General features: G+C 38.1%; 1 protein-coding gene across 5 annotated transcripts in view; it reads left to right on the forward strand.

The window, feature by feature from the left end:
* ppp1r9a (protein phosphatase 1, regulatory subunit 9A) overlaps positions 1-19,794 on the forward strand; it is a 63,688-nt gene extending 43,894 nt beyond the window's left edge. For 2 of the 5 annotated variants that reach the window (XM_017694934.2, XM_017694924.2), the window contains exons 7-21: positions 698-850; positions 1,379-1,432; positions 2,220-2,449; positions 3,845-3,941; positions 5,335-5,479; positions 8,563-8,705; positions 9,404-9,518; positions 10,417-10,486; positions 10,606-10,665; positions 11,863-11,911; positions 12,058-12,102; positions 13,514-13,636; positions 15,065-15,088; positions 15,379-15,561; positions 16,829-19,794. In XM_017694934.2, coding sequence (XP_017550423.1) covers positions 698-850; positions 1,379-1,432; positions 2,220-2,449; positions 3,845-3,941; positions 5,335-5,479; positions 8,563-8,705; positions 9,404-9,518; positions 10,417-10,486; positions 10,606-10,665; positions 11,863-11,911; positions 12,058-12,102; positions 13,514-13,636; positions 15,065-15,088; positions 15,379-15,561; positions 16,829-17,035 — 1,698 coding nt within the window. In that variant the 3' untranslated portion in view covers positions 17,036-19,794. The remainder of the gene's footprint in view (positions 1-697; positions 851-1,378; positions 1,433-2,219; positions 2,450-3,844; positions 3,942-5,334; positions 5,480-8,562; positions 8,706-9,403; positions 9,519-10,416; positions 10,487-10,605; positions 10,666-11,862; positions 11,912-12,057; positions 12,103-13,513; positions 13,637-15,064; positions 15,089-15,378; positions 15,562-16,828) is intronic. The other 3 variants (XM_017694944.2, XM_017694951.2, XM_017694962.2) reach the window with 3 other exon arrangements.
* Positions 19,795-23,297: the final 3,503 nt, after the last annotated feature.

Genomic DNA, 23,297 nt, shown 5'->3' on the forward strand with positions numbered 1-23,297 from the left:
CTGCCTGCAACTAGATCTGAGCCGCAGCCAAGTGGAACCAGTCTGCCTACACATCCATCCACCTATCCATCCCTCCCTCTCTCTCTAATCCGCTCTGGCAGGCTCACAGCACTTCTTTATCTCACTCAGTTTTCACATAGAAATTGAAGGCACATCCAGAATTTGTCCTGATATTATTGATATAGAAATGTGCTTTACATAGTGTTAGATACATTTTGTACTGTACAGTTTTTCCATGTTATTTCTACAGGCTTTAAAAGCTATGTGTAAGTTAGACTTATTGTCAACTGAAGTGTGTATCAGACAGTACTAAAGCTTATCAAAGCCACCTGTCTCTGCATTTAGGCAGAGCTCTACCAAAACTAATTTCAAAGCTAATTTTGGGTGTCAATTTGCAGGGTCAGAACAAGAGTACAAGAAGTTACTTTTGTCCGTCCATTTTCTAAGCCACTTCTCCCTCATGTTCGCGGTAGATAAACATTTAAAAATGTAGAAATTTTTAAAATATAGATGGTAATTAAGCTGAAGAAGTTGAAATTCTGCTCACAAAGTGATTTTAAATCATAACTCTTTTTCAAAATATCAGTTAAATCTAAATGTCTATCGATGCTGATGAGGTTCTGATATCATAGTGCATCCCTAATTAGCCATGTTATTCACATATATTATTGAATGCCTACTCATGTGCTTGCCTCAGACAGGAGAGTACGCCACAGATGAGGAGGAAGAAGTGGGGCCAGCCGTGACGGACAGAGATGTGACCATTGAGGTTTTTGATTTGCCTGAGAATGAGGACATCATCTCGCCATCTGAGCTGGATGCCACCAAACTCTACCAGAAATTCAGAGAGGTAGGCTCCCAGATGTATGGACCATGCAGCTGTTTTGAATGAAACAATCAAGTTGGTGCTGAGGGAGTTTATCCAGAAGCTGTATTTTAGTTGACATTAAACACAGCACTGTATTTGTAGAGTTGCAGTACAAACTGAGCTCAAACCTCATTCATATGCAGGAAGCCTACAAGTGTTACCTTGTTACCTGTTTTCAAAGACTAGTTCTGTAAGTCAGTTTCAAAGACAATCGTATTCTGACCTGAATCTTCAGCACTACGCTTCTTACAGCTCCATGTAGATGTGCTACATTTCGTTTGATATTGGGTGAGGGAAAAAAAAGAAGTCCCAGCGAGCACTCGCTATCCACCCCCCCTCTCTTTTATTTCCTTTTCATCTCTCGCACTCTCTTTTACTTCTCTCGCCTGGCGTAAGAGACTGAGGGCTGTGGAGGAATGCTTCCTATGTCCTGCACATGCAGTCACTCACCCTCTCTTCATTTACTCTCTCTCTCTCTCGCTCTCTCTCGCTCTCTCTCTCTGTCAACAGCTACAGATCAAACACAGTGTCACTGAGGCTGAGATCCAGAAACTCAAGAACAAGGTAAGAGCTAATGATTTCTTTCAAATAATTACATTCAGCTTATCCTCTATGCATCTCCATAATAGTAACTCTTCAAGAGAATGAAAAACACATTTTTACTTACAGGCTTAGAGTTAATCTGAGTCTGGGAAACAAGCTCATGTACGATTCAGGTTCTGATTGAATATTTTTTGCCAGACCACTTGCCTTAGTGGAAACAACACAGAAGAAGTATATACACTACAGAACTACTCAAGAAATGTTCAATAATAGTTCAGTAATATTATATTCAGTAATAATCTGAGGCAAGAAGTGCTGACTGCAGTCCGTAGGCCTATTTCCTTTCTACTTACTATTTCTGCTGATTTACTGTTCTTATCTCTTTCTAAGATGAGTGCTTTTTGTTTAATCAGTCTTTATTTAATCAGTTTCTAAACATAAACAGCTTTAGGACTTCTACCTCTGACTTTGGCCTTCAGGCATATCCTCAGTTCAGATGGCTGCTTCATGTGAAGCTGCTGTTCATATCCTCCAGTTCCAATAGTGGAAGATTTGACTGGATTGGATTTGGATGTTTGTTTCTCACCAAACTATATTACTGAGTGCTGAAGGGCCAATGTCACACAATGAATTAGTTCCTCCAACTCTTTATTACAAAAAAAAGTGAGGGACATATTTTGATTCAGGTTTTAATTTATGATTTAAAAACTTTTCTATGTTGCAAGTAGATATTTTGCAGTACTGGTTTACTTATGTCAGCTGTGGGTCATAGAACATACACTAATAATGTCTTTCTCTGTCTCTCTAGCTGGCAGCAGTAGAGAAAGAGAAGGCACGCTGGGAGCGTGAGAAGAGCCAGCTAAAGCAGAGCATTGAGGACAATAAGGAGAGAATGCTGAAGCTGGAGAGTTACTGGATTGAGGCTCAGACGCTCTGCCACACTGTAAACGAGCACTTGAAGGAAGCGCAGAATCAGTACCAGACCCTGGAGAAGAAGTACAACAAGGCCAAAAAACTTATCAAGGACTTCCAACAGAAGTTAGTTCCTTAGCATAGCTTTCACACACATGCACACACAAATTTTTGTCAGTTTCTAGGCCACCAGGGTTCACATACCAGGAAAATTATTAGATGCTACCTGTACAAATTTAGTTCTGAATGCATGAATACTGAAACTTTGAGTATTGTCCAATACTGATAATGATCCAATATTGTAATTGAAGCACTTTTCATCTCAACTTTTATTTTAACTGTCATCTAGTCATCTTTAAAAATGAGGCAAAAGGATATGATCTTAAGGCACAAAAAAACATAACTTCAAATGGGTTATATGTTGGTCACAAGCTATAAAGGGGCTATATTGGGGGTAGACTTTGTTTATGGCCATAACACTTTGAGAATGCTCAATCTTGTCTGATTACTTTTCAATCCAGGAAACCTAAATCTGTGTTTTCTTTCTGACTAGGCAATCCTTCCATTGCCCACTAAATGGCTGTTTTTGCCAATATTCACAGATATAAACTATGCAGTCCTAATCTTGGGTGGTGCTTATGTAAGCATTACCCTCACCAGTCACAAGTCTAATGTGGTTTGTCCTGCCTGCACAGCATTAACAAAATTATGTTCCCCAGCAGTGTCTTTTACTCTGTTTGAGTCAGATAAATTTACCGAGAGAAAGCTTACGGCAGGCAAAAGCTAACCTAGCAAGCATATCTGAGCTATGAAGCTATCTCATCCACCCATCAATACTGATATGCCATCTCTAATTAAAAGTAAGGGTATTACATTTTGAAGACTTCAATGTAGGGTTTGTGAGGCACATTGCTTTTTATGCCTTGAGCAAGATTTGAATATGTCAGGATTTATTTTGGGGAATTTCGCTGTCATGCTTTGCAGTTATTGATTGACCAGAAAAAATGTCTTTTATGTAGGCATTGTAATCTGAGTATATGTTTCCCTGCAGGAGCACAAAGGAAGTGCATGTGTTGTGAGACAGTGTGAGCTGATCTTTATGGTCATGGCTATCACAATGGTTTTACTCCTATACAGCTTGACTGCCTTTAATTGCTGTTGCCCTTGGGGCGATGTTGCAAAAGCAAATTCAGTGTAATGGCAGCATTTGGTGGGCATTTCAGCAGTGAGGAAGTGGTTGGGGATGTGGGGGTGGGTCGGTACTGTAATTCTCCCCAGGCTCATGCCCTTGATGGAACTGGTTCTCACGTGTATGTGAGAGTGTATTTTTGCCTTTTTGCCCTGATGAAAGAGGAAGAGTTCAGTTCTGCTTAAGTTCATTATAATAGCTCTGCTCATGTTTCTCTAGTTCACTCATACACACACAAAAAACCTGACCTTCTTCATAAAGTATGTGTGTGTGTGTGTGTGTGTGTGTGTGTGTGTGTGTGTGTGTGTGTGTGTATGTGTTTTGCCCTTCAGAGAGATGGAGTTTGCTCAGAGGGAGGAAGCAGAGAAGAAGAGACTGGAGGAAGTGGAGAAGGCTCATTTAGCTGAAATCCAAGGGCTACAATTAAGGGTAATTATCAATACACACACAAACCCACACACTTTTGTTTTTATATGATGTCAGAATATGGGGTCATACATGTCTCATATTGTGTTATGGATATGTAAGTATATACTATACTACACTACATGGACAAAAGTATTGGGGCACCTACATAGCTTTTAAGTCATCCCTTTCTAAATCCATAGGCATTGTTATGGAGTTGTTCCCTTTGCAGCTATAACAGCTTCCAAACTTCTGGGAAGCTTTCTACATGATTTTGGAGTGTGTCTGTGGGAATTTATGCCCATTCATCCAGAAGAGCATTTGTGAGGTCAGACACTGATGCTGGATGAGAGGATCTGGCTATACACCACTTTTTATCCACTTTAACAATGAGTATGGCTAAAACACCTGAACTCAATAATTAAGAGGGATGTCCTAATAATTTTGTCTATATATAGTATAGTCCATGTGTATACCCCATAGTAGTGTGTATATATAATATGTAATAAGAGTTTTCTGAGAGTTGTAGTTTTATAAGTTTTATTTTTTTAGTTTTATAAGCTTAAAAGAGAATTCCACTGATTTTTAGAAGAATCTGCATGATTAAATCTCATAAAAATGACATTTTCTTTACAGTGGTGATGATCGCAGTCTGGATCATGATGTCAACAACACATATATAGCCTTTCTGTATTCTCTCCAAAATTACCAATTAACCTGCATATGTCTTTTTTAAAATACTTGTGGTAAAAAAAACTTTTCTTTGGGAACCTTTTCCTTAAAATGCCTTGAATCCGCTTTTCCAACCTTAAGGGATAAATAGTAAAATTAAGCAAACTTTCTTTCTTCAAATTATATTAAGACAGTGTCTCAGATGTCTGGCTCTTATCACTACCATTGTAAGCAATTCTAACTCATTAAGTGTGTCTAAAATGACTTATTCATAAATTTTGAAAAATCTGTGGAATTCCCCTTTAACCTTAAACCTACACTTAACCTAAAAAGAAGCATTTTTGCCACATGTAATTTTTATAACAACAGTTTAGAAATTCAGGACTATTTTGTTTGTCCTGAAAGGGTAGATTACCCTGTTTTTTGTCTGCTTTTTTATAAAGTCAAAATATTGTTTTGTCCTAAAATGTACAAAAGCAAACAGTAACCTCACTCAAATTAACCTCACTGTTTAACCTCTATTTAAGGTTCACAATAGAAGCCCATCCTCACATAGTTTATCCCATAATTAGAGGGCAGACTGAGTGTCATTGCAGGGAAGATAATGATGGGTTGTACTATAATTTAGAATGTAATTCAAGTCCTGACCGGAGGAGGGTGCTGACTGTTGAAACGTAAATAACGGAACGTAATGCAACACCAATCAGATTTGTGCCAATAAAACAAACCTTGTTTTTCTGGGCAGATTGCAACACTGGAATCGGAGCTGATGCAGCTGATGAAACAAAATGGCATCCAGGTAAACAACAACAACAACAGTGCAGAGAGCTGCGCACAGCTGAGTGAGAGACTGGCTGCCCTCCAGTATCCTGGGAGACATGTCCCTGGAGGTGAGAGACACACACAGTCCAGACTCCATTTCTGTCTTCCCTTCAACAATGTCACCCGGTGACTCATTACAGTAATTATCATCACCAGTCTATTCAGGAGCCACACTCTTCTCAGAACATCTCCCTCTCAAATACATCATGTCTGCTTACTAAAAAGTGCCTAGTGATCTTGTGTGAAGAAGGGGTCATATTCACGCATTATCACAATGAGACAAGGACAAATGTGAAAACTGTAAGACAATGGCAGTACTCCCATTAGTCCTGATTAGAGCCGGCTATTCTTGTGAATGTGTTTGCAAAGGAGATCAACTCTTTGAAAACCATATCAATCTTACACAGCCAATAAATGGCCTGTTCACGATAACCTCACCAGCCAGGTTTGTAGGTTCCAGCTACAACCAGGAAAGCTTAGTCTGCTCCATCAGGTAGCGAGTCAGGAGTGTACACTACCACTAAAGTTTAGAATCACTGTTATTAAATATATAAAATCAAATTTGTTGCAGAAACACGTGTAGAATAATTCTAATATAATATTCTATAGATTTCAAGCATTTTTTAAGAAGCTGTAAAAGACATTGTCAGTGATGAATGGAGCTGTAAGTGATTATTATAATTATAAGTGTACTATGTATAGCATTAAGAATGAATATAAAATAAATATTCAGAATGTCTCATATTCAAAAGGTGATGACCAAATCTCAGAATTATTTTAATGTAAAAAGAAATACTGTAAGTTGATCATTAATTATGAATGTTTTGTCATGTCAGAACCACTCAGACATTCTCAAAAGTTCCCAAAAGTTGTGCATAAATTATCAGTTTACATTTTGCTGTCTAGTTTATTACATTTCAGTCTACATTATATCTTAACCAAATAGTACATGCCAAGAGATTGGTATTGTAAAGCAGGGTGGGATTTTGGGAGAAACAGTAGTTTGTACAGTTGTGAAAAGGGAGCCTAATAAGATACTTACTCTGTAGAGTTTAGTTCCAACTTATTCCACATAATCAAAGAAGTCAGGAACATGTGAGAGGTCAGAGGCAGGTTTTGGAACTAGGCTGTGAAGGAAGTTGGGCTGGGCAGGCCTGTTTTAGATTCTTTGAGGTAAACCTTGTATTGAAGGCACTGCACAGAGAATTTGTCCTGTTTTTCTCAAAGGAGCCACAGATTCATGAGTGAATTAACAAGAGATCCACATTTACATAATATCACCTCCATTTAGCACATCTGTCTGCTAATTTGTCTTTGTACAACATATTGTATATCCCTATAATGTAGCTGATATAATGAAATAGTCATGTTCTTGCTCGTGTGTGCACAAGTAACTTCTCTCTTATTAGCATAAAAGCTAATCAGTTTTACAGTAAAGATGAATGAGCTGAGCTCTTCTAAAACTCAATACTAGCGTGAGATGAATGGATGAATAAAGGAAAATGTCATATCCTGATATGAAGTAACAGCAAGTCTAGCTGATGCCTGTTAATTGACTGGTTAGGTTTTGGAAGGTGTTTTTTCTTTCTATGTTGGATATATAACTTTACATATGAATCAGTACCACTGTGAATGTTTGGCTACACATTTTAGTGTTGGCTGCATTATGATAAAAGCCAGGCTATTAAACTGCAATTATTAACTGCCCTGGGAGCCGCCAATTTGGACTAAGCAGCCGTGCAATGAGTATTGCTGACTTGGACTAATGTGTAAGAAGAAGAGTGCCTCTCATTCCGACTGTATTTGTGGCCCGGCCATTATGGCATGTCTCTGTGTACAGCAGGGACTTTATGATTGACATCATAATGATTATGCAGTAGTATATTACAGTTCTACACAGTAATATGTAACCTGTTTGCACAGCAATCAATACAGATCCAGTCTTTTCTCTCTCTTTGACCCTCAGTCACACATCAGTTATCAAATTAAAAAGACCTGTGAGTAACCATGGTTATCCATTTTGTAATATTTTTCATAAGGCTGCACTCCTTTTTCTTTTTTTTCCCACTGATACAGAGTGTTTAATGGGTCCCATTCTGAGTCTGCCATAATAGCTGGGATAAAAGAGGACAGTACTGGAATACTGATTGAGATGTATCATGACTGAATGAGGCGGAATGAAATGAATGTGTTAAAGCAAGGAAAACGCTAACAAGCAGTGGGCCTACAGGACTAGGGTTGGAAAACCCTACCCTAAAGAACCTTTCAGTGGATGGTTTTTTAAAGAACCAGTTCTGTAAATGAGTTGTATGAGCATAGATAGATAGAACTTTATTGATCCCGGAGGGAAATTGTGGATCCTGAGGGAAATTGCGGGAAATTGCATGAAGAACTTTGTGAAAGTTAAGGAGCCATATAGTATAATTTCTATATTAATTCCAGTAGAACTGTATGCCCAAGCCACCCTTTATGTTTAACAATGTACCTAATGATAAATATAATGCTGTGCTTTTGTAGCGTTCAGAGTGCTGTAATAGGTAACACTTTACACACATTTTGACACCTTACTTTTAACTTGAGGGAGTGCAATTGCAAAAGCTACAATTTTTATTATAGCCTACATTATTAACAGTGCCACCTTATGTTTTAAGTGATGAAATATAACCTAATAACATAAACTGCCTGTAGATGAGATTAATTGGAAGCAATCCAACGCTCAGGTGCTGAGTACATGATAACAAGAACTCAAGACAGAAAAGTTGAACATTCTTGGTCATCTTGACAAAAACAGACCTGGAAAAAAAGCATGATATAAATCACATTCACAATATTGGTTAGAAAAACTGCAATTAGATATTTTGACCAAATCATTCAGCCCTTGCTATATGACACCTACATAAGCCTGACATAGCTGACAGAAACCTACAATAAACATAAAAGGCTTGGTTGTCATTAAAGATGCATTAGTAAATTTTGATGTCATTTTACCCCAGATAGACACCTGTAGCTTGTCAGATTAAATATTTGGAAATGTTTGTGTAAATATATGCCAGTTGTCATGAAAGACTTCAGAATCCTTAGGAATGCTGCCTTACAATAAAGTGTTACCCTGTAATATGTTGTCTGTGTATTGTTTTGTTTTGTGTGTCAGAGCTGGGTGAGCTGGAGCGTGTGGGCAGTGAATTTGTAAAGGGTCATAGCCAGCTGTCTGGAGCCAGCGGAACAGACAGAGCTTACGAAAGAGTACGAGACAGCAGCAGCTCGACTGAGGGTGAAGAGAACCTTAAACAGAGGGTAAGATATAACACAGAACACCATCCAACTCACACAACATGCACACTGAACTCTGAATAAGGCAGATTAGAACGCTCACACGCACACTGGCCAACATGTCTATGGAGGCCCAGCATGAGGAATTTACTAATGTGCTTCAAACACAGTATAATTTAAAGCAGCAGGAGAGTGAGAGAGAGAGAGACTAAATCAAGTATAGGGAGGAATATCAACATGTTATATTTACATATCTTTAATTTTAATGACCATTCTATAGTTTGTGTATTGATCATATCGCCATCACTGTTATATTAACTGCCATGCTATGCTAAACCAGCTATGCCACTGAGCCTGACAGTGATTTGAACATTAAGCGTTCCTGAAAGCTACTTGCTGTGAGTGTGAACGTGCCTCTGTTTGGCGCAGTAATGTCTTATATAAAGCTTTTATGTAAGATATTAATTGCAATGTCTGAACCCGGATGGCACCAATTTAATCTTCCCTAGCGCCAGAGCTTATTCCACATCTTACAGTCATAATTGGTCGTAAAGTCTCTTAAATAAAAAAAGGAAGTGGACAGTTCCAGTTAAGCCTCATCTGAGTCAGCAGTTAAAAAAGAAAGTCTCTCTTTCTCTTCCCCTTCCATTTCTCTCTCTCTCTCTCTCTCTCTCTCTCTCTCGCTCTCTCTCTCTCTCTCTCTCTCTCTCTCTCTCTCTCAGCAGGGTTCTCAGAGTGTCTCTTCTAGTGGGGTTGGATCCATGACCTCCAGGATTCCTGTCATTGCAGAGGCCTCACTTAGACACCAGCAGCTTCGGCAGGAGCCTGAGAGTGAGGGTATGTCCTCTACACAGTCTTCACCATTTGGTGATCATTTGTACTTCTCTGACCTCACAGCAATATGATTTGTTGTGTTTCAGTTACAACAGTTTGATCTAATTGCAAATCAAGTGTCAACAGTTCAATTGTGATGTAATCACAGCGATTTGATCATATTGCCATTGAATCATGTTTATTTGATCTGATTGCGATTAAGCCACAGTGATTTGACGAGATTGCAATTAGATTAAGTGACTGTGATTTGATCCGTTTGTGATATAGGAAATGATTCAGTCCGTGATTAAATCTCAAATATTACAACAAATCAGTTAGATTTAATTATTTTGGTACTATTCACAAATACAGTAAATACACAAATGTCATGGGAGGAACAATTTAGCAACTAAAACAGCACATCTTTTGTTTTGTTTTGTTTTGTTTTTGACCATAGCCAGAAATGTTTATTTTGAATCAATAACAAGAGTATTGAATATTATTGGAATGCATAATTAGAACATTCTAAAATTAATAGAGTTGAATTGTCACCTTCAGATCAGATCAATGCATCATGATGCATCCATGCATTTTAAAACCCCTGTCTACAGACAAGTGAACAGCAACAGACTGTAACATACTTCAGCAGCAGCCATGGCTGTACATAGTCTTTTCATGATGGGTCTCTATATGCTGAAGGGAAGCATATATACTTTCAAATATATAATATATTCACATGTTACTATGTATTGCTTAGAGATAACCTTAAACAATATTCACTGTAAGTAATGCTAATTGTAATATAATCAAATGTAGCCTTTCTTTGGCTGTTTCTAGTGGCTGAAAAGCACCATAGTTTAGCAAAATACAGCTTTTAGAATAAATATCAAAGTGCAAAGTCTGAAGCTTGATGTGTATGCAGGTTCTTCACTGGTGTCAAGCTCTTCATTAGCTCAAGATGAAAAATTCAGTAAGAGGATGCCTGACCTGGGGTAAGATGCTACAGCTATGACAACTCTAACTGATTAAGATGCTTTTGTCTCACTTAATGATGTGTGCTATGGAAAGATTAATCTGTTTAGCTCTGAATAGATCCACCTTGTTCTTTTAGGTCAGCCCTGAGACGCAGCAAAAATAAAGACCAGGATTCTAGAGGCTCACCTGGACACAGGTAAACTCAGAGTACAGTCATGTAAAGTCACTGTAAACACAAATTACACACATCCACTGCATTATATACATAGACTCCTTTTACACTTCCCCCACATATTCCAGCTTTCTACTGGTTTTGCAGCAAATTCTAATTTTAAGCCTATTTTGTGCATTTGGCTGAAGTGTGACTAGCATTCTGAGAGAGGCACTGGAAGTAATGGAGCATGCAGTTAGAGCAGTCCAGACTGCTGCATTGTGCACAGCTGAACCTGGTTGTCTGGGAGCACAGCTGCCAGACATAGACACACACACGCTTGCATACAGAAACACAAGCTCACAGGACACCTGCGCACACTGCAGTTGTGTGTGTGTGTAAAACTGAATCTGGGGAGAAATGGATGCTTCAGTGAGACAACAACATCAAACATACAGCCAAAATTACTTTTCTAAAAAAGCAGGTGAAGGTGTAAATGTAAAGTCCATCAGAGTGACCCTCGTAACCTTGGGCCTCATTCACAATTAACTAAGTTTCTTCTGAAATATGTTATGAGAAATGTTTTACGAACAAATGTCTGTCTGAATCATTATGTGTTCTTAAACCGCAGAATTGAGCATTTGAGTGTGCGTAGATTCTGTTCTTACCTGAGAACAAATCCCAAATAAAAAAACATTGGTGAATGTCCAAATCTTTGTAAAACTACATAAGTGGTTTGTAAGAAGAAATTTCTTCTTAAAAACAGTTGGTGAATGAGATCCATTGTGTGTAAACTGAAAATGGATATAAAAACTAAAAGTATATTAAATTTTGAAGTGTCTGAAAACTTGTACAGACACTGCATATACTGTGCTAGAGGCAATGTATCTATAAACACTTGAGTACATATGCGAATACATTTTACCTTGTGCTTACTAAGTGATTTGATCTTATAATTCTCATTGATAGGACACATATATAAAGTCAAATCCTTTTTTATTGGAAAAACGCTTCTTACAAGATTAAAAATACATTTATGTTGCCAAAAAAAGGAATTACATACATATATATTCATATCCAAGTAGTATATTTTAAGATATCAGTATTTTCCATCTCAGCATGTGCTTTGTATGCCACTGTTGCTGCTGATGTTGCTCTTGTGCTTCAGTAGCCCTCCCTAGCACCTGCCCCTGTCCCATTGTCTCATTGTATATGCTTCAGTAACCTGTCTCCTTCCTCCAGCTCCACAGAACCATCTGCAGAGAATAGCCCAGAGAAACTCAAGAGCAAGGTAGGAGTTTCATCAATACCCAGCTGAACTGAATATACAATAGACTGTTTCAGATGTGAATGGTTACTAATGAGATTTGTCATGTTGTGTTATCAGAGCTGTATTTATTGATGACCTCCCTCTGATTTGTTATATTTGTTTGGCAGAAATCTCTTTCACGGCCACACTTCTTCTCCTATTCATATTACTTGGTATCGTATCCCTTATTGTTTATTTAAAACCAAACTAATCGGCTTTAATTTAAACGTGCTTTCCAACACAATCAAAGCACTGTTTGAAATGGACTGTCTTTGCATGACATAAAATGATTTAACATTAATCAAGCTGCCAAAAAGTTCCATGCTGTTTTCCTGAAAGAGATTTAGAAATTAGAATTTTGTAATTATCATTGATACCTGTGGCTTCTGATTTGTGTTTGTAAATAATAAATTATGGCTGCATGTAAGTTGTATTTGGGTTGAAAATCGCCTTTCTTAAGTTGAGCTCTCTAGCTGAAGAACTGTGCAGAGCTTTCCACCCACACAGGGGCTGTGCTTATTTTATAGTGGTGTGAAAAATCAGTCTAGGGAGAGAATGAAGTGCACATTCACTCTTGCATACCCCAATAATAATGTAGTATTTTAATGCCTTATCATAAGCTTTCGGTATTCACATCTTGTTTATGCTTAAACTGTGCAACAAATTGTATTTATTTTCATTTTATGGTTGGAATTGACAGAAAAAAATACTGCAGAAGTGAATGGTTTAAACTCTGCTGAGGGCAAGAGATCCAGCCTGTTTCTTTCAGATTCTCCAGATGAAAAGGGGTCTTACACTCATGCTGACATCTGAAGGGAACGAGCACTGATACCATGTTTTTCAAGTAGCTTAGCATTTGTTTACCAAAGAAAGCCTGTAAAAAGGAACAGACAGCAAAGGGCATCATTCAGAGATCGGAATCTTTTGAATAGTGTTGTTTTTCTTACAGCATTGAGGAGGGCCGACCAAAATATGTTTAAAAATTTTAAAAATTAAGTAATTAATTCTTATTTAGAACTATTCTTATAAACAATTAAGATTTTCCACAGCAAAACAAAAAATGTACAAATTCACAACACACATATACATATAATACAGTACTTAATGGCTTTTTTGACTTGAAATTAAGGAAATTGACTTTTCCACAATACTGTATATGAGTACATCTGTAAAGAATTATTCCATGCTAGTGCTGCTTTTGGATCACTTCGTCTAACCTGTAACCTCAGAAAGAACGGATTATATTTTGACATTTTATCTGAATACATTCATTTTCATCTAAACTAAATTGCTTTCTTTAAAGGTTACTTTATTAATCATACTGTCCCAAACTCTGCCGGGGTACTCGGGTCTCTTTGCTTTGCTTTCATTTAATTAGACTTGATGAACTAAATTAACAATCAATCCGTATCACTTCTTGGTGATTATTTATGCCTCTAATGACCACAGTGGAGGAGTAAACGGCTGCCTGTCCAGTAATTTAGGGGCAAGCCTAACAAATCCAAATGAAAAGCTGCATGAGTGTATATCAAATGCCATGCTTGGTGTTTTGATGCTGATCCATCATGATGTGTATTTTTTCAGGGTCCCACTTTGACAAATGATGACCTCAGTATCAGCAGCTCAAGCTCAGCAGAGATCAGTGGTGCCATCACTGAGCCCAAACTGTCTGGCCGTTCGCACACGCTAGTAGTGTCTTCAGATGAGGTGAGAGATTTTATCTTCTTGAGCCTTAAAGTGTTGCTTCGGTCAAAAACATCAATTAAAAATTGCTGTTGTGCTGTTTCTGACACTGTTTGGCATACTGTTATCTAGAACAATGGATAAAGTGTATATTGCATAGCTTAAAAAGTGGTAGCATCTTGACATGATTTTTATCCATATCTTTGTCCATTTTAATAGATAACAATATCATACAATGTTAGGAACTACATAAGTCTATTTGAGATTACTTACATGACATGGTTTGAGGCAAATGTGTGATGACATGTAGTACTGTGTAAAAGTCAATGACCCTTTTTCATTTAATTTCTGCCAAAATGGCTGTTAAGTGCAAGCTATCCATTTATCCATCAGGAGGTGAGCTGAAATCATACAGAGAAGACCACAGAATTACACAGAAGCCTCAGCAACCAAATATAATTATAATATTTAGTGTGTCTGCTCTTTGCTTTTATTACAGCTTCCATTATTATCAGGAGACTTGCTTTCAGTTTTTCAAAGAAATGTGCAGGAATATTTTCCACACCTCAGTGTTAGATGATGGTTGTATTTTCTGCTTCTCACAATTCAAGTAATCCCAAACACATTCAGTGATGTGAAGGTCTGGATTCTGGGGTGGTCAGTCCATTGTTCTGAGACCACCAGCAGCTTCTTTTTTGATTCTTTTTTGTCTATTTTCTATTCTCAGTAACAGCTTCTTGACAGATACGCATCCTTTCACACTTGTAGTGTTACGTTGTCTTCTCACAGTGGAAGGATGGACAGAAACACGTGTGGATTTTTTTTTCAGATCTGAAGTAACAATGGAGCTTGATTTTCTCCACTCTCTCAAAGATGAAAGCTTAAAATGCTGTTTATCTGATGGGGACAGTTTTGGTGGTTTACCAGGTCTTGTGCTGTTCTTAGGAATTTCATTAAGAGTCTTTCAATCATTTTTTCTTTGATTTTAATTTTGGAAACTCCTATTTTTCCCTTATTTTCCTTTGACGTCTCCCATCCTTATGCCATTATTTTATTTTTATTGTATGGATTATTTTATGTGATCTAATATCCGCATTAATATCTCCTAAAATCAATAACTTAGACTTAATGGATTTTTTACTGGAAATTAAATAAATGTAAGGTTGCCTGTGCTGAACTGGTGGCTGTAAGCATCCATTATTTTAGCTATGTAGGCCTCATAGCTGCAGCCTTATAGCAAAACTAAAGAAGCAAGAACAAGTTTGTTTTTTGCCAAACCATCACCTGAGGTATCATGTTTTTTCAGCAGAGTAAATGAGATCTGCTTTTTGGGCATCACTTCTGTGTTCAAAGGGGGCTTTCCAGTTTTAGGCCAGTAGGTGGAGCTGTTATGCTGTGTATGCTTATGCTAATAGTAACTTTTCCTGCTGTCCTCTGTGCTGCACTTGTCAGAGTTTGGATATGATCGATGATGAGGTGAGGCATTCTTTTAATTAGCTTTTTCAGCATGTGCTTAGGCCTGATCTCATTTCTTACTAGAGCATGGTGGTGTTGGTGGTGGTGTTTTGTTGTGGTTTTCACATTTCTACTATTCTGCTTGAAACTGACACAGCCAGCTGAGATTTTTTCTTCATTACTTGTGATTTCTTATTTGCCCCTGGTACCTTCAATTTGCATGAAGGCTAAGGATACATACTGCTTATCACAATACCTTGACCACAGACCTCATACCATAATATCATAGAGTGTGAATGTGTTTGAGACAGATTTTGGATGAAGCGCAGCCTCCAAAGCAACACCAGTGGCAGAACCGCAGTGTGCTGGAGTGGTCATGTCAGCAGGTGTCATGCTGGCTCATGGGCCTGAACCTGGAGCAGTACATCCCTCAGTTCACTGCCAAGAATGTGGATGGAGAGCAACTCCTGCGGCTTGACAGCACTGCACTCAAGGTGAGCACACTCACAGTTGAAGACCTAACTGTAGGCTTATTATTGAGTAAGTGCTGTAAATTATTCTGTGACTAATATACAGCTGGGCAATTTGGTCCTTATAGGTTAAGAGTTAGAAAAATCTAGTGTTGTGAAAACACTAATGCTGCCCATTTCCTGATTTTTCTCTGTTACTGAGTATTTGTTGTAGTGAATTTATTTATTTATTTAAGGAACAAAGATATCCAACATATTGCATGATCTTTAGCAACAATAATTGCAGCCAACATTTGTTTTAATTTAATATCAGCCTTTCACACTGTTGTGAAGGAATTTGAGTTCACTCTTTCCAGGAATGCTTTAACTTATAGGTTAAATTACATTGATTTTGGTAGGTTGTCAGTTGGGTAATTTTGGTTAACTGCTCATTTAAAGACCTGCCACAGCATCTCTGCTGGGTTCAGTTTAGGCCTATGACTTGGCCACTCCAAACTTTTCATTGTGTTTGTTTTCAGCCATTCAGATATGAACTTGGTTTACTGTTTTGGATGAATGTATGAATGTAGGTATAAAGTTCCTACTCTGAAATATGGAACTTGCTTCAAGGGGGATTTAAAAGTACCTGTGGTGTACAAAATGTTACACCTTGGATTCATCTGAAAAAGGCTTATCCATCTGCTTTTTGCATATGACATGAGAATGGGTGTTTCTTTTAATTAGTGGTTTTCTGCTTTGCTAACTTGCTGCCTTTCTTACTGTGGACTGAGGAACACTGAGCTTAGCTGAGGCTAGCGAGATGTTCTTTAGATTTGTTGGAACTTTTTAGTTCTGTTGGAACTTTTGCTGAATTCCTGGATGAAATTTTTGGCAGGGTGGCCATTCCTGGGAGGATTCATGTTCACTCTGATGAACTTGTGTTGACAAGTGAGGTTGACTTGTACTTTTAGTTTGCTGCATTCAAGCCTGGCTGTGTTCTGTCGACTGAATCTCTTTATTAGTAACTAAGGGGGCTACATTTTCACATTCACACGGGTGGTTTTCCATGTTGGATAACTTTACTCCTTATATAAATTATGTGATATTTAGAAAATGTGTTTTGTGCTTGATAAGGTTATTTTTGTCTAATATCACACTTTGTTTAGATTTAAAAGCTTTCACTTTGACAAATAGAGAAAATCAGGAAGGGAGCAAATAACTTTTCAAGACACTGTAGCTGATCATTAGACTGTTGTTATGCCTCACTCTCATGTTCTGTGCATCAGACTTTTAATTGTACATGTTTTTGTAGACTTTAGGTGTAGCTTCCTCTCAGGACCGGGCTCTGATTAAGAAGAAGCTGAAAGACCTGAAGGTGCTGATGGAGAAGGCCCGCAGAAACAGGGAGAAGCTGGAGAAGCAGCGTCAGAAGTTACGCAAGAAAGAACTGGAGCAGCTGCAAAAAGAGGGCTGCAGAAACAGCAAGTCCTCTGGGCCAGGAGAGGGCGCTGCAGAGTGACAGCACTGCTCAACCATCAAGACTGTTTCAACACTGAAAAGCATTCTAAAGAGACGAGTCGATTTAATTTATGGAACTCGAGACTGGTCTCCGGACACCAGAACCTCACTTTAAGAGGAACTGCTACTGAACTGCCATTGGATAAAGTGAAACCAAACAGTCCTGAGGATCTCACTGTCTCTGTTGAAGGACTTCGTTTACGTTTAATTGTAATTTCAAGTCAGGATTTTTTCTTCATTTTACAACAGTTTAAGAATGATCTCTGCTCGTGTGTTTTTGTTTATGTCTGATAAATGTCTATTTATTTGAATTCTAAGAAGATGTACATCTTTGCCCAGAGCATATCAGCTTGAAATGAATCTATAGCTTTTGACATTTCAAGCATCTTTAGACATAAAGACTATGTACATATATAGAAGATATATATATAGTATATATGTCTAATGTGCCATTTTCTATGAAGACCAAGATGTGCAGTTTACCCTGTGTGGCAGAAGGTTTCCTGAGAGCTCTTGTCTTCAAGCACAGGTGATGATGGACAGTGTTGTCACAGTGTTTGTATGTGGCTTCATCAGAAAGCTTGAGCGCTGCTCTTAGGATCCACTATAGTCAGACTCACTGGAATACTGAATTTTACTGTGAAAAGAAAGCCATTCCAAGTCTTGAAACATCCCAGACCTCGCGCTAAACCCATCCAATTTTAGCGGACGTAGTATACTTACCGTATGACTGCGGTCTACCGTTTAGTGTCCTGTATCCTTCAGTGACCTCTCAGTATTCAAGTGAAGTAGATCTAACCGTATTTGTTGTTCTCAGAGCTTGAAATCTTCTACTTGGAAAGAAACCACAAGGAATAATCACCGAGGCCTGACAATGCTGTATGAAGAGCTGAAAACACACTCCAAAGATGGAAGAATGGATCACTGGGAAGTCCTACAAAAGCTTGTGCTGCTTCTTCATCACTGCTACCTGCTTTTAGTCTTCTTTGTTCCATTGAACTAGATCCTCAGTTAGACCCAAGTGCTGCCTTCTGAGCTGCTGTATAGATTTTGTATAACATAGTTACTCTGCCCTGATTTGTCTGGCAAATATTGGTGAGTAGTTGACAAACCTGCACTTAAAACGGACCTCTTAACATCCATCATTTAACATTAATTATGTAGCTCTTATTTTATTTTCTGCGTAGTAGAGTGAGATATTTTCCCCATCTGACTGCAGTGTGGACCCGCCGGACGCTTGTATTTGTCTGTTGTAGCTTATTCCCTTAGCGACACGCCATAAAGAATGAAAAACTGTTCCAAAAAAAAAAGTTTTATAAAATTTAAATTCAGTATAACACAATGAGCAATTATTGCCTCTATGATTCTATTGTGAATTTATTTTCAAATGTACATAATTCAATATACAAGATATTTCTATTAAATGTCTTATGATACTTAAACTTTTAATTGCTTTGGATTTAGCTGTAGTTTAGTAATTCATTCTGCTTTATACGTTTTGCTTTCCTCTTTTTATTGCTGAACTTATATAGTTTTACACAATTAGTATTAGTATTTCTACATTTTTGTAACATTTCCCTCCCGCAAAGGATCCCTTGCGTGTTAAAGTTGGATTCTTATGTTCTCCTGTGACAATTTTCATGTTTACATTTGAACACTGATTATTTCATTAGCAACATGAGCACAGCTTCCATCCTTCCTGGGTTTTGGAGCACTGTATCTGGCAGCGCTGTATTTGGATTGCTCTCACAAGAAATGTTGATATTGCTCCACTTAAGTTTATGTAGTCATTTAGCATTAGGAATGATTTTGTTTTAATTATTTATTTTTCAAATCTAAGAAACATTTGTAAATCAGCTAATGTAATTTATTGACAAAGTTGTATGATTACATTTATGCCAAAAAATTGTTTTAAAAAGTGATCAGTATATTACTTACTCCATTTGGCTGTAGTAGAACAATTTATGTTTATCAGCCCAAAAAACTACTTTTGCGAGATTTTTATCCTTTTCGTCTCTTAATTGTAAGCTTGTCACTCTAACTAAACTTTATCATATCTCCACATGGAAGCAATGAAAAAAAAACAAGTGCTGTAGATTTTAATCTAAGCTGTCAGTGCGCAGCAATGCCATGACTTTTGTATGTAACAGTTAAAAGCAATAGGTGAACTTCAAAGCCCTTGGGTTTTTACTGTGTTACTTCGCTGTGGGGAACTGCAAGCTCTGTCTATATGAATGTGTCTATGTGCATTGGGATAATCATGGTGTGATGGTAATGGAGGATGGTTACTTGGCTTTAGTACAGAAATGCACAGTGTTGCAATTCACCTTCTCATTCTGCAGTTCTGTGTCGAAATTAGAGTTCCACCGCTCTTCAGCCGCGCAAACAAGGCAGCTGTTCATCATTTTTGGATAAATGGTGTCTGCCCCTGTCAACCTTTGTGCTCTCCTTCTCTCTTCCTGTGTACTCTGTTAGTAAAGCCGTCATCTCCCCCTTTTCAGAGATGACACAACCAGTGAAGGTACAGAACTGCTCCAACACTGCATGTGCTAAGCAGAGCTTTAACCAGTCTGTTTTGTTAAATCAGCCGCATGAAGGACCCCAAGATGCCATGTCTCCCCTTTCAAAGTTCCAGGCTGGTAATATTTGATGCCATGTTTTTGTTCATAAGAGGTTACTGTTGTCACTCATGTTGGCCTGTAAATACACCTCAGAATGACAGAACCAGTCAGAGAAATACAATGAAAGTTCATTCCAAAACTGTCTCTGATTTTTGTTTTCTATTGTCTTATTATAACATGTACTACAGTTGCATGCACGTGTTTGAAGACCCCAGGTCAAATTATATGATAATAGGTTAACACATCCTCTGTAGGGAACGCACTTAAAGCTACACTGCGTATGATTTGGGGATTTGGAGACCTCTCTGTTGGAAACATGTAATTGCAAGCAACATGGGGAAGAACATTTTCTGACGTGGGTTGTGCTTCAGACCCCCACGAGCAGATGAATCTGACTTTTGTATGTGTGATCAAATTTATTCAAAAGTATTCAAAGAGAAGAATGTGTCTTCTGTGGATGCAAATGAATTATCTACTACTTTTATCATCATCAGTGTAATATTGATTTTGTAGTGACAAAGATATATGACCATCTCCAGAAAACAGTCATGAAATTCGACCTGACAGTTCTGACTTTTAAATCCCTATTTCAGGCTTTACAGGGTGACTTGCAGCAGCACACATGCACCATATTTAAGAATGTCCTTTTTTTCGTCTGACTCAATAGTGCTACTTTTTAACAATATATCTTACAGACTGCTGCTTTAAATCTGGCATTTATCTGCTCATTTTAGTGCAGAAATGCTATTTGCTTTAACACATTGGGGAAGAAAAGACAAAATTTGATGTTACTATTGCAGAGGTCATGTTTTATGTTTTTAACCACCCTTCTGACAGAAACATAAAATCAAGCTTAGTCTCTTTAATAGGATCTCCAATTAGGGTTGTTTTGTTATTTGGTGATTTTGAGTAAAGCAAGGTTTAATTGTCTGCTCACTGGGGACTGGTCTTTTTTTAGGGGTACATTAATTAAATTATTCGAGTTTTGACTGCACTTTGGTTTGATGACTCAAATGACGTTACTGGAACAAATTCTCCCTTCATATATAGCAAAAGCCTTAGTATTACAATAACAGAAATAGGAGAATGGTAGAAATTGAGGAAGCGTTGTCTATATTATAAAAAGCACTTCTCTGCTATTTATTCTACTTACCTGTCTGTTGTTCAGTATCATTAAGTTCAGTCAGGCCTGCTGTAGTACCTTTTCTATGTTCTCAGACAGGAAGACGCACCCACAGTTGCTCTGGTGTAGTCCATCCCTGCAGTATAAGGCTGGTCACGTCCAGAAAGCACTCCACGTAGATTTGCTCACATTAATCACAGTAATTTCAGTGCTGTAAAAGCTGAATGATGTAGCTCAGAAGGGGTGGTCAGAAATCATTGGACAATGTGATAATTGACTAAAATTCAACTGGACTAAATTGCATCACTATCTCCGAATAAGACAGGAACTGAAACCAGCTCAAACGTGATTGGCTATCAGCATCGGAATTAATACCAAACATGCAATTGAGCTTCTAGAAGATTCAGTACCAGATGTCTGAACTGGAATCAAATGACTTGGACTGGAGTCACAAAATTGAGACTCAACTGGACAAAATAACTTGCGACTATTTTGACTCTAACATCAGTGACTCTGACTTTGACTCTAAATTGAGCCTCATGACTCTAATCTATTATGCACAGATTATCTATATCTGTGCTTGACCTTTTCACTCAGTAACTTCACCTGCAGTCATACTGGGTGTACAGGGGCGACATCTTTAACCAGAGCCCGTAAAAAATGGTTTCCCCTAGTATATTACAGCTGGAGCCTCTGCTAACAAGACACTTTATACTCCACAACATGCATTTAACCACAAACCATTTTGGAAACAAGTCGAATACCCTGAAGAACGGAATGAAATAACCAAACCAACATGGATGAATTACGCAAATCGTAGCTTTGTGGTTATTTTTGTTTCAAAAATGAAAAACAACATCAGGTAAGCAGGGTTATTACCTGTACAGCAGAAAGGTGGCTAACTGCATCACATTTGAAGCCTTTCAGATCCTGTAGCTCCCTCCATCTCTGAAAAGCTGTTTACCCTGGTTTATCTCAGGCTCTGTCTAATTCTTTCTTTATAACTTGGTTTTCCTCATTTGTCACCGTCTGTTTACTTGTCTTTGTCATGTTCGCTGTTGGCAAAGGAGGGATGAGCTGTTTTTTTCTTGCTGGTAGTCATGCGTTTGTGTTTACCGAGACAGAGCGCGGAAGACGGACTGCTGCCATACACGAGCAGTGATTCACACTCTGTCAGACACGCCTCCTGACTCTGATTGATAGTTTTGATTCCGTTATGGTGGATTCTTATAAATGGTATTTGGAGCCGTAGGTGGATCCAGGGGAGCCTGATGTTTTCACAGATGATCTGTCTTATGTGCTACTGTCTGTGACAGTGACAGTTTTAGAAAATACAACAAAACGTTATTTTATACAGTTTACCTACTGCAGCTTTAAATGCTGACAGACAGCACAATTAATATATTTTGACCCAATTCCTGCCTATATTTTGATCAAAGGGGAAGTCAGACGCCTGGGACTTTTTTCAAGACTTCCAAGTGAAGTTTAAAACACTCTGTGGAAAGATAAAACACATCCAAACAGATATAATCAAATTATAATCAAATATGCAGATTAGCAAGATATTCTAGTTAACATTAAATTAGAAGTGACTTAGATTTATTCATAAAACGTAGTGATTTTTTCAGTGATTTCTTCTAAATTCAACTATCACAGGATAATTAATTATTGCTTAATATGGTTCCATAACAGATAATATCTGAATCATAACTCTGGAATAATCATTTTGATCACCAGGCTGTTTTCATAAGTGAACTGGACTGTATTTACTGGGAAGTGAATGGTGTATGTTTACATACTGTAGATGTTACAAGTGTTTTTATTTCATTTATTTTTTCCAATGATATGAGCCCTGTACGAATGCCACCACTATACACTATATTGGCAAAAATATTCACTTGTCTGCCTTCACATGCATATGAACTTGAGTGACATTACATTCTTAATCCATAGGGTTTAATATGATGTTGGCCCACCCTTTGCAGCTATAACTCAGCTTCATCTCTTCTGGGAAGGCTTTCCACAAGGGTTAGAAGTGTGTTTAAGGGAATTGTTGACCATTCTTCCAGAAGCGCATTTGTGAGGTCAGCCACTGACGTTGGATGAGAAGGCCTGGCCCACAGTCTCCGATCTAATTCATCCCAAAGGTGTTCAATCAGTTTAAGGTCAAACTGCATTTGACCCTTTGCATTGCGCTTGTAGATGTAAACCTTGGATGCAGCTGCTCAGCCATGGAAACCCATTCCATGAAACTCTCCACACACTGTTCTTGAGCTAATCTGAAGGCCACAGGAGGTTTGGAGGTCTGTAGCAATTGACTCTGCAGAAAGTTGGCGACCTCTGTTCTCTATGCACCTATCCACTGACCCCTCTCTGTCATTTTACATGGCCTACCACTTCATGGCTGAGTTTGTCATTCCCAATCGCTTCCACTTTGTTATAATACCACTGACAGTTGACTGTGGAATATTTTAGTAGTGAGGAAATTTCACGACTGGACTTGTTGCACAGGTGGCATC

Source organism: Pygocentrus nattereri, chromosome 27, assembly GCF_015220715.1.
Source record: "Pygocentrus nattereri isolate fPygNat1 chromosome 27, fPygNat1.pri, whole genome shotgun sequence".
NCBI lineage: Eukaryota > Metazoa > Chordata > Actinopteri > Characiformes > Serrasalmidae > Pygocentrus > Pygocentrus nattereri.